The sequence below is a fragment of the Echinops telfairi genome, unplaced genomic scaffold (assembly GCF_000313985.2).
Source record: "Echinops telfairi isolate 266 unplaced genomic scaffold, ASM31398v2 ScPeMD7_4225;HRSCAF=4972, whole genome shotgun sequence".
In the NCBI taxonomy this organism is placed as follows: Eukaryota; Metazoa; Chordata; class Mammalia; order Afrosoricida; family Tenrecidae; genus Echinops; species Echinops telfairi.
The window spans coordinates 16,623,072-16,635,374 of NW_022108124.1; the positions used below are offsets into that span (position 1 = coordinate 16,623,072).

Here is a 12,303-nt window from a genome sequence, read left to right on the forward strand (position 1 = left end):
AAAGGGAATATTTTAATCCAATCTTCTATTGAATCTTGACCAAAAAGAAGGACATGCAAAACAGCAGTTCAAATTTTCATGGATTCCTGACTTCTGAAGCCTTGGAGGCCAGAGAAACCTCACTACTGGCCTGAAATCATTTTTAAACCTTTAACCAGAAATATCCCTGGAAGCAAACAGCGGTTTCACTTAACAAGTCCAAAAGCTCTGTCTTGAGCGTTCTGTTCTTCCAGGAACTATACTGGATCGAATTGACCACAACTCAGAAAATCAACGGGGAACCTTCGAAGGCGTGGGCTGCTAGTAATGAGGGAGGAAGGGCCCGGAAAAGGAGCGCATGCCCGCACAACTCGAAGAATGCACTGCACTGTGCATGTAGAACCTGCTGGACTGGTGTATGATTTGCTGGGTATGTTCTTAACAAAAAAATCACAATACACACGTGTGTGATTACCTATACATACATATGTCAAGAGTTTAAAAGAAATTACATATTGATCTGTTGTTGGAAATGTTGTGACCAGAGAATCAGGTATACTTCATTTGTTGAAAACCTTGGATTTATGAACACTGGACTATGCCTGGTTGCCCGTGTTAAGCAGTGAAATCACCTATAAGAAAGGCAAAAAAGGCCATGAAAGAATACGAGTTTCCACCTGAGACAAGGGGACGGCGCCTCTCTGTGCTCGACCTACCTTAGTCAGAAGCTTGTATGTCAGCCAGTTGCAACTGTCCACTGCGTCATCGTTCTGCTCCGAGAATGCCTCCCAAAGCACCAGGGGTGTCCATGTGACCTTACAAATAAATGCCAAGCAGCAGGTAAATTCACAGTTCAGACTCCACGGGTGATGAGCATCAATTTTAGATCATGTCCTAGTTACTGAAGAAAGAAGCTCCTGAAGGTCGGTGGTTTGAACCCACCTGCAGCCCTGTAGGAGAAAGGATCTAGCAGAACTTGCCAATCTGATTTTTTAAAAATCATTTTATCGGGGGCGCTTAACAGCTCTTACCACAATCCATCCATCTATCCATTGTGTCAAGCACATTTGTACATATGTCGCCATCATCATTTTCTTTTTAATCATTTTATGGGGTGGGAGTTGGGGGTCAATCTGCTTCTGGAAATATTTCCACCTAGGACAGTCGGGGCAATTCCATTCTGCCCTGTGAGGTTGCTATGGGTCAGAACGGAATTGACAACATACAAGAACAGCTGAAGAGATGTTTTTAAAAACTGTGCTGCTGCATCTCTACTGGAATACAGTAATATTGCCTTCTGTGACATTTTGGTATCAACTTTTTCCCACTGGGTTTATATAAACACATTCTCTCACTACATATATAAAAAGTGCTGCGGTCCTCTAGCCCAGAGTAAGCATGTTATCAGAATCGCCCAGTGGGCTTTGTCGGGCAGCACAGCTCATGCTCCGTGGCAGCGACTCTGATTTTCCTCGGTTGAGAACCACTGCATAAGGTCACATTGATCACTGGCAGTATCTGGCCCCTTAAGTTTGTTCAGTAGATACTTCGTAAATACAGCCGAGGACCAAATCCTGTTTCCGGTCCTGAGGAATCTGGCCACGTCTGCTAGCTCGGTTCTTATCATGCTTTTCTTCTCAACTGCAGAAACTCAAGGGAATGCTAATGATACGTGCTAGGGATAAGAGTAAAGCTGAGCTGATATCAAGGGCTCAAGCAGAAAGCAAATGTTTTGAGAATGATTATGGCAACAAATAAACAAATGTGCTTGACACAATGGATGGATGGATGTATTGTGATAAGAATTGTACAAGCCCCCAATAAAATGATTAAAAAATAAAAAAGTAAAGCCAAGAAGGTGAGGGGTGGCTATCGTAAATGATGTCTCTGCAGTAATAAACAAAATAGAGGTGGCCATAGCTGACCGCCTCTGGCTCCCTTGTTGCCATAAGGCAAGAGTCAGACTTGCATCCACACCTCATCTCTCGTGACCTACTGTGTTAGTCCGGGTTAACAGGAAACAAATTCATTGACACTCGAGTATAAGAAAGAGCTTTATGTAAAAGGGCAATTGTATATTGATAAAACATACAGATCAAGTTCATAAGTCCCATATTAGCCCCTAAGTCCTTTACTAGTCCATAATTTTCTCTCACGCAGCACATGCAATGATGCTGAATGCAGGAAGATCATAGGCCAGTCGGTGGCAGTCTTATGGATCCAATGGCAGGGGAAGCATCTCAGCACTGGTGCGGATCTCCACATGCCTCCTCCAGCTCTGAGTGTCTCAACAGCAGGAAAGGGAAGGCAGGGAGAGTGGTCTATCCTCCAGTGAGCTATTTATCTCCGTAGAGCCTCCAAATGAGATCCTCAAGCTGCGACCTGATTGACTGGCTAGACTCCACCCCTTTGCTCAAGTTGACAGGAGATAATGTAACTGCCACACCTCCTGTGCCTCCCGCACCACTCTACATCCATCCTGGGTTCAAGAATTCATTCCAGTGGCCACAAAGAACTCTCAGACAATACTCATGGTGAGGGGGTTTATTTGGGAAGTTAATAGACCACCACAAGTCAGGAGCAGCAATCAGTCAGGATACAGTCATTGGTCTCAGGCAGCAGCCTGGTGCCTCTCCCTTCTCAGCCTCTCAGCCACATGATAGCCAAGTCTCTCCAGTCCTCAGTTTCCCAGTTCCATGGCCCCATGGCCTCTGCCTATATAATGTAATGGTTACACCTTGGGCCGCCAGCCACAAGGTCTGCAGTTTGAAACAGCAAGCTTCTCTGCCAGAGAAAGACTGGACTTTCTACTCCCGTAAAGAGTTACAATCTCAAACCACAGGGGCAGTTCTACCCTGTCAGGTCGGGTCTCATCTCATGGCAGTGAGTTTGGTTTTGTGCTGTAAATGGGCCATGAGCCAGCCTGCCTGTCGCTCTGCCCCACAGTTCCCTGGTCTCAGTGCTGCTGTTCTTCAGACAGAGATCTTGGAAGTGCTTTCCCCAAATGGTTCCAGATGGCTCATCCTTACAGCCAGGGGGCTGGCAAAAAAAGAAAAAGGTCAAATCCCCTGACTAGTGGCCCTGTTTGCGTCGTCTCACCCGACCATCTGGTGGGAATTAGAGACGTGGGTAGATGAGCCATATGAAGGAATTTCACTGCACCACACCCAAAATGCAGAGCGGAGAGGAGCAGGGCCAGCCGCTGGATAACCTCATGTCACAGCCGGGGGACCGCTGTGACCAGGAAAGGGCAGTGAGAGGAGCTGGAGGCCCTGGTCACACAGCTTTGTTGGGTGGCTCGCTTTCCTCTGAATGTGATGGAGGTGATCAGGGCCATTGAACAGAAGGGAGTTGTCATCCTGGCTTTCTGCACAAGGGTCTCACTGGCTGCTGGGTGGAGGAGAGACTCGGAGCGGGAAGGCAGAGCCAGGGGACCATTAACATAGTTCAGGCAGGAAATGACAGTGGTTTGGACTAGAGTGGTCACTGCGGAGCTGCTACATGAGATTGAGGGCGACTCTGCCGGTAGCTCCCCGGAATGTATTCAGCAAGACGGCTGGTAGCACTCACCTGGCAGATACCACCCCTCCAGAGCCCGCAAGTTCGCTCCCGTTGTCTTATTCTCGGGACCAAAAAAGTCGAACCAAAGCAGCTACTGTCAGGTTGATTCTGATGTAAGGTCATCTCCTTTGTGCCTGAGTCAGGGCTGATAGCTCAGAAGTAGCTCACCAGGCCTTTCCTCTGCGATGCCTCCGGGGCCGTCGGAACCACCAGCTGCTCACTTGAGAGCTGGCTGCTTAACTGCTTGTGCCACCCAGCGCCTTCTGTTCACCAGGGGGGAGGCAGCAAAGGCAAACTTCATTTTTCCTGCTTTTCGTCTGCAGGTACCAGCACGTGCTACACCGAAATCTGATTTATTTGGCTACCATTGCTGACGCCAGCCCAAGCAGCACTCCAAAACCACTGGAGTAGTCCTCCGTGGCTGCTGTCACCCTCCGCCTGCAGAATGGAGAGGGGGGTGTTCCCAACTTAGCTGCTGAAAATGGGGACGCAGCCTCTGCGACGTTTGACGAGCGAAGAAAGCTCCTGGGTTACCGTTCTCTTCAGTGCACACATTTAATACCGCAGATCCCTCCGTGTTGACCTGGTGGCGGTGCCGTGGTGTAAGCCATGTGCTGCTCACCGAAGGGTCAGACACTGATACCCCCCAGCTGCTCCGAGGGAGAAAGAGGAGGCTGCCCACTCCTGGACAGATGACAGTCTTGGAAACCCTGTGGGGCAGTTCCAGTCTGAGCTTCAGGGTTGCTAGGGGTCAGCGTCATCAACTTTGGGTGGGTTGGTTCTATGTTGAGCCAGGGTAGCCTCTGTGCTGACATGGGGGTCCCACCCTCAAGCCTGCTGTTTTAGTGTCAGTCTGGGGGGAAAAAACAAAACCCTGCATGGATAACTGGACGATCAGCAGGGAGTGGGGAGACTCCTGACTCAGACCTTGCTAAACGACCCCATGGTCCCCTCCTGCCAGTCGGGGTGCCTGAAACCGCTCTTCAGCATGCTTTGGCATAAAGTCTTCTTAGCCACGGAAGACTAGTGTGGAGGTGTAAAACGTTTCAGTGTAGTAAGTGTCCCGCCCAGAAAAAAATAAAATAATAGTACAGCATGATTGTCAAGTTCAAAATTAATAGAATGAAGGGGTAGGGGGTCTGTGTCTGGCAAAAACCTATCCCAGAAGGAAAACATGTTTTCTACCAACGAGCAGGCAAGAACAGTGCTAAGACCCTGTCAAAGGGAGAACGCCCGAGACCCAGCGAATCAAGGCATTCCTGTCCAGTCCCTGCGCTCAGCAGTTTCCCTGTGGGTCTTCGTCGTCGGCACAGCAACATGGTCAGAGCTTTCAGTTGTCTTTCTCCGGATCAGGATCCAAACAACTTTCATGCATTGCGCTTGGTTATGCCTCTCATTCTCTCAAAAGCCTTGAGCAGGTCCTCGTTTCTGTTCCCCTGCTGTTGGTGCCCAGTGCCCGTAGTTTCTCCGGAAGTCGACTTGCTCAGGCAGCAGGAGTGGCATAGAGGACACCATTCTGCCAGCGACCTCTGAGACATGCACAGAAGGTCCCAGAATGATCTAGCTGGCAGACCCTAATTGGGAGTTGCCACCAGCAAGTTGGTGCCCCGATACAGACAAGCCAAGTGTGCCCTGACACCCCCAGATGGCAGAGGAGGCAGAAAAACAATAGGGCAGGCCCCAGAGGTGGCTACTTACTGCCTGCACAAGGGGAGTGTGACCCTGTAGGAACAGTCTGTTGCCATCTGTGACCCCCCTGAGAGATGGATGAGACTGCTGGGGAGCAGGAGCTCAAGGAGCAAGCCAATCAGCAAACGCAGCTTCCTGTGTGGGTGGGGCAGCCTTGACTTGCTGGAGGACAGGGCATCCAGGACCCGCTATGTGATGTCCCCTTGTCTGTTTCTGTCCCCAGTCAGCTGAATGGGGACTGATCAAGAATGTCACTAAGGGGCCCTGGTGGCTTCAGCCATAACCCACCTTCCACCTCAGAGGGCCCCTTCCGTGGCCTTGTTAGAGCAGCTGGTGCTGGCTGGTCAGGGGTCACAGTCTGGTCCAGCCCATCCTGTCCTGAGAAAGTCGAGCTCCTGCCACCCTCTTGAAGGACTCCAAACTCAACATTGCTGTCAAAGGTGATGGAAAGGGACTTTAGCACCCCTCAGAAAAGCGCTGCTCCAGGGCGGGCCGTGCCCACTGAGAATGGAGCGAACAGGTCCTGAGGTCAGGCTGGATCCCGGGGTGGCGCAAAGGGTTGAAGGTTTGAGAGACCACCCGGAGACACAGTAAAGCCTGCTGGTGGTCTGCTCGCAGGAAAGGAGCCCCTGAAATCCCTATGGAGTGCAGTTCTACTCCGGCATGTGGGGACACCAGGAGTAGGAATCCATACAAAGGCAACTGCTTTGATCGTGACCGCATGGCTGGGAAGGAGGTGGCTTTTACTGCTACTCCGTGTGTGCCCTTGAACCCTTTTCCCCAGCCTGCATTTCTGAAGGTACCCTGAGTGCATTTTGTACACTGAGCACACAGAAGCTTCGTTATTGTTTGTTTGTTTTTAGAAGCTTCATTTTGGGGTGCGGGTCTTCTTCACTCATAAAACAAATATTCTTTTGAATATTTTTAATTTTAAAAGACCCACATTTACAGACTGCCTTAGTTTGTTAATGCTGCTATAACCAGTAGGAAAACTAACTTGCTGGGGGCAGGGTCTGCCAGGTGGGGCATTCTGAGAGTCTCTCGGAGGTCCCTGGTTCCACAAGTGGGTGACTTTAATAAATTCATTTGATCACCTCCTAGGAGGCTCCGAGTCCAGATTCGGGGCATCAGCTCCAGGGCTCTCCTTGTTGACTCATGGGCGTGGGTGGGGACGTGGGTCCTGATCTCTTCCCTTCCCAGCCTCTTAGGGCTTTCATGTCAAAGGACACCTATCTGCCCCCATCGCTGCCAGCTTTGTTGCCATTGAATTGGGTCTCTTCATATCTTTAAAGGAGATGGCTTTAAAACCCAGCCTACACTAATGCAAAAACTCACTGTCAGATGGGAGTATGCTGCTGTTAGGCGCCCTGAGTCAGCCCTGACCCATAGCCACCTGAGCACAACAGCACGAAACCCTGCCCGGTCAGTCCTGCGCCATGCCCACCGTTGCAGTCATGGTGTCAGTCCACCTTGAGGGCCTTCCTCCTTGGGGGATGATAGCCACAGGTCTCATGAGATTACGGTGGGGTGCCTGCAAGCCACTTCCCACTCATAGCCACCTTTACGGCAAAGCAGAACCACTACAACAGAAGCAGAGTGCCTCGTCCTGAAGCAGCCCGTGGGTTTGAACTGCTGACCTTGTAGCCCGATGCTTAGCCCACTGCACCAGCAGACTGCTTAACAGGGCTGGAGATTCAGATTGGCAGCATCGTTTGGGGGACACAAACCAATCCCTAACACTGCGACCTAGATGTTCTTTTGAGTCTAGGCCCGTGGTCTCAACCTTCCTCCTGCCACAACCCTTTAATCCAGTTCCTCATGTTGTGGTGACTCCCCAACCAGAAAATTATTTTCCTTGCCACTTCATAAGGTCGTTCGACCCCCAAAAGGGTTGCGGCCCACAGGTTGAGAACCGCTGCTCTAGGACCTTCCTTTCCAAAGCTTTAACAAGATTCCAGGACCCAAGAGGAGGTGTTTACAGTTCTATTTGTATTAATTGGTTCATTAAAATAATTGTTGAGCATTTAGTGTGTGCTGAGGCTACTTCAGTGGGGAAGCTAGACACCATCCCTGTTCTAGAAGGTGCGTTCTTACTGCAGAGAACCAAGCAGAGTCAGGAAAAGCATCGCATGGGAAGCATTCAGCAGAGAGTGGGCTGTGGTGGAGTGTGTGGGTGGGTTCTTTAGATTCCTGAGTTTGGGAAGGCTTAAAGAGGCAATGCTGCAGCTGAGATCAGAATAAGATGGACCACCACGACATAGCAATGCAAAGGCAGCGTCTCCACAGCTGTTGTTCACTATTTTTCTCTGGCATCCATTAATGACAGTCGGCTTCAGTAAAGATTGACAGCCTTGGGAACCCTTTGGGGCAGTTCTCTTCTGACCTGGAGGACGGCTGTGAATCAGAAGGGACTTCCTGGCAGTGCGTTTGGTTTTTTGGGTTAGTCATCAGTGTGAGAGTCACCAGAAGGAGCCCCGGTGGGTTAAAGATTGGATTGTTAATGGGTACCAGCCCCCACAATCAAACGGGTCCAAGGGGCGGTTTTGTAATTGAGTGGTAACATTAAAGTGACATCGGACAAGATAAGGCATGCAAGGACTCACCTCCAGGACGGCCATGACGTCAGGAGCCAGATCCACACATAGAATATATTTCCAACCAAGCTGAGGGGGTGGGGGCGGTCGTGCAAGCCCCCCTAATTACAGGTTAGCACCTCTGTAACAAAGTGGGCTGTACCCTAACCATAAGGTCCCTGAGTGTATAGTAGGAGTAACCTAACACTAGTGCCCTAGGCAGGTAAGGGGGAGTGGCTGACTTCACAGCAGAGAAAGCAGTAGCACTATAGCAATTAGCCACATGCTTGGAAGGTAAGAGGTAAATTTAAGGCAGTACTATTATGGGAGGATATAGTGTGGAACAACAATAATTATGAGAATGTGATTGGGATCCATCTCCAACTCACAAGGGTGAAGGACTCCCTCCACCTCAGAAACCCAGCCTGCCAGGTTTCTTAATATATGAGACACTCTTTCTGTCCTCTGATCCCCACAGCTAATCTCAGGCTTGGCAGATCAAACCCACCAGCCAATCCACAAGAGAAAGGTGACAGTTTGTTTCTGTAAACGTATAGTCTCTGAACCCCTATGGGGAAGTTCTACCCTGTGCTATACAGTCACTATGAATTGACTGGAGGCCATGGGTTTGGTTTTTTGGTTTGGGATTTCCAAACCGTACAAAGGGCTCAGCACTGGGGACTGCAAGTCGGAAAGTTGGCTGTTTGAAGCCTCTTAGAGGCTCCTCAGAATCGCACCCACGAGATCTTCATTCATAGGGTTGCCATGATTTCGAATCTGGTCAGTGGCAACAGACAACATTGACAGATGTAGACATCACTTTACTTATAACTGGATTCCTCTCAGGTGAGAAAGTGGAGGAGTGTTAGCACCAGGCTCCCAGGGAGCTCCTAGACCCAGCTGATCAAGGACGCATCACCTGGGCATAGTGGGAAAGAAACTCAAAAACTCACTGCCACCGAGTCTATTCCAACCCTCATGAGCCTACGGGACAGGGTAGAACTACCCCTGTGGGGTTCCGAAACTAACTCTCTACAGGGTAGAAAGCCTCATCTTTCTCTCACACACTAGCTGGTGGTTTCAAACTACTGACCTTGAGGTTAGCAGCCCAACGCATGCAACACCACTTGGGAATTACTAGTCCTGAGAGCAGCCCTCAACCCACTGCCACTGGATCCACAAGACTTCAAAACCCACTGGCCTGTGATCTTTCTTCCCGCGTCATTGCATGTGTTGTGTGACTCTGAAGAGGAAATTATAGACAGGTATCGGACATCTGGGATAATATTGGACTTACGGAATTGATCTGGACTGGGCTGGGATGTTTTCTCAATATACAATTACTCTTTATATAAATCTCTTTCTTATAAACAAAAAAACATGTATTTAGAGGAGACATGCAAAATGAATCATGGCCTGATATATAAACTCAATGCCATAGCGTACAGCAAATTCACCCACAATTTCTTGAGCTGTCTCATCAAAGTACACCTTCCATGCATCATCTCCTCGCACCTTGGGGATCCAAATTTCTCCACTGCCCCGAATGTGAGGTAGTAAAATGTTTACTGCACATGATACGGGGCTACCTCTCCTCCCCCTTGATCTCCACATTGATTTGTAGTCGGATAGCCCCTGAGACGGCTGACTTGTCTGGCCTCTTCTCCAAATTGTACCAGACGTCCATTTCGCCACTTAGTGTTCAAACTTCAAGAAATCATCTAACTCTTGTTTCAGCCACTGTTTTACTCTCAATGTAATGTCATCCACCACATCCCACACATGAACCTTAACATAGTCAGTGGAGTTGTGGCACTCAAAATGGAATTTCTCCTCCCAAATAGGATTTAGAACTTAATGTGGACCGGGTTAGGATGTTTTCTCAATATGATTGTGAAAACAATCCCAGAATCCCCAGGAGAAGGCCACGCCCACACAAAGGCCTCATTGGTTATGACCTGATTGACAGGTTACACTCTACCCCTTTGCTCAAGTTGACAGGAGATGATGTAATGGCCACACTGTACCTTTCAAGGGAGCACAGCCTCACCTTTCAGCCATATTAGAAAAACCGTCAGATCCAAGGACTCACAGCCACGTGGAGAAGAAGCCAGTCATCAAGTCAAAGTAAAATACAATGAACAAGGATCCTACCTGACATGCAGCATCTGTTGCAGTCGGGGTTTACGCATGCTGGATGGGATCAAAGCGCCCCAAACCCTGCAGCAGCAAACTCACACAAGTACAGCCTGGCTTTAACACAGTGGTTCTCAACCTGTGGGTCAAGACCCCATTGGGGGTCGAACGACCCTTTCACAGGGGTGGCCCGATTCACCACAGTAGCAAAATGACAGTGATGAACTAGCAGCGAAAATAATTTTATGGTTGGGGGGTCACCACAACACGAGGAACTGTATGAAACGGTTTTGACATTAGGAAGGTTGAGAACCGCTGCTTGAACACAAGTCAGTGGCCAGAGATGACGGGGCATCTACAGTTGAGGGGACAGCCATCACCTCAATGGCCATCTCCGTGCTACCTCACACTCACGTGTTTCTCTAGGATGGTGACTGGCCCCGACTAAGCTGATCCATCAGAGTCCCTGTCCGTGACCCTGGTCACTCAGAATGACCCACAGATGGGCATATGCACCTCATCAAGCCAATCACTTCCTCCCCAGATGCTTTCCAACAGCTACGGGCAGGAAAAAGGTTTCTACCTAGCCCTGGGATCTGTGCACAGGCTGCCACTGCCAGGTTCCCTGCCCTTCGGTGCTGTCAGCTGTCCCCATCCTGACTAATACCACAAGTATATCATGTGATCCAAATACACATTTACCTTGAATTCCTCCAGCCGCAGATTGTGACAACATGTGTAAAATGTCGTTGTCCATCAGGGAAGGTTGGTAGAGACTCCGTGCCCAAGGTCTGGATAAGTAACCGGTCACATATGAGGAGGCTTCAGAAAGTCTGTGGAACGTTGGAGTTAAAAGATAATGGGATTGTTTCCATGAATTTCCCACCCCCACCCCCACCCCCCCGGTAGGCATACTCTCCCTAGTACATAACCAAAATTCCAGACTCTGGGAGGAAAGTCAGTGTTCCACTTGAAAGATATAATTGTACACATACAGCTTAGGCACAGTGAGCACTCCTATCATTTAGGCAGAGGTTTATGTTCATGGAGGGAATTGTTTACTATGTAAGTTCCCAGACACCAACCAAAGGCTTGTCTTCCGTCAGTCCTTGCTAAGGATAGCAGTCTCGGGCATACTGTGTGAACTCTTTTTATAAAAAATGATCAATTCCATCTACACATTTCCCCACCAACTTTCTTGCTTCGATTTTCCAGAGTCATCCTCTGAAGTCCCAGCTGTTATTAGTAATCCTATAAAGGTTCAAGACCAGAATCGTTACCTGGAAAGCCCTGTGTTAGTCCGGGTTGACTAGAAAAACAAATTCATAGGCACTCATGTGTATAAGAAAGAGCTTTATATACGAGTGCAATTGAATATTGAGAAAAAATCCCAACCCAGTCCAGATCAAGTCCATAAGTCTGATATTAGCCCATATGTCCGATACCAATCTAGAAATTCCTCTTCAGAATCAAGAAACACATGCAATGATGCCAAATGCAGGAAGCTCACAGGCCAGTGGGTGGAAAGTCTTGTGGATCCAGGGGCAGAGGAAGCATCTCAGCGCTGGCAGGGGTCTCCATGTGGCTCCTCCAGCTCCAGGACTCTAGCATAGCTCCATGTGTCTTCTCAATAGGAATGTCTCGCGGGGAGTGAGTGTGTGTCCCACCTCCAGCGAGCTATTTATCTCCTTAAGGCCTCCAAATGAGGTCATGAAACTGTGACCTGATTGACAGGCTAGACTCCACCCCTTCACTCTTCATTCTCACATTGACAACGGATTATGTAACGACCACCGCCCCGACCAGGGATTCCTTCATTGTAATAATGACCACATCACACCTGGGCCTGGATTCCAGTCCTCTGTTGCTCTTGGCAATGACGTGGGAGGGAGATGTCAGTCCTTTCCTTGGTCTCTAGCTCTGTTCCAAATGTTTCTTCACCTTTACCACTGACCACATAGCACACGTTACTTACCTGAATGTGATCTGAAATAGAATTTTAATTCACAGGCCAGATTCAAAGAATATTCGAGTAAGAAGAGACTTTAGAAGGTATTCATCCTACTTATTTTACAGAGAAGAGTCTGGGTGGCCTAGTGGTTACAAGTTGGGCTGCTAAACTCACGGTCAGCGGTTTGAAACCACCAGCTGCTCCTCAGGAGAAAGATGAGGCTTTCTACTCCAGTAAAGAGTTACCGTCTTGGAAATTCATAAGGGCAGGTCTACTCTACCCTAAAAGGCAGCTGAGAATCGGAATCAACTCAATGGCAGTGAATTTGGTTTGGGATTTTTTTTTTTTTAATCATTTTATTGAGGGCTCATACAACTCATCACAATCCATACATACATCAATTGTGTCAAGCAC

General features: G+C 48.8%; 1 protein-coding gene across 1 annotated transcript in view; it reads left to right on the forward strand.

The window, feature by feature from the left end:
* SS18L2 (SS18 like 2) overlaps positions 1-4,639 on the forward strand; it is an 8,952-nt gene extending 4,313 nt beyond the window's left edge. The window contains exon 3 of the mRNA XM_004708552.2: positions 3,864-4,639. Coding sequence (XP_004708609.1) covers positions 3,864-3,951 — 88 coding nt within the window. The 3' untranslated portion in view covers positions 3,952-4,639. The remainder of the gene's footprint in view (positions 1-3,863) is intronic.
* Positions 4,640-12,303: the final 7,664 nt, after the last annotated feature.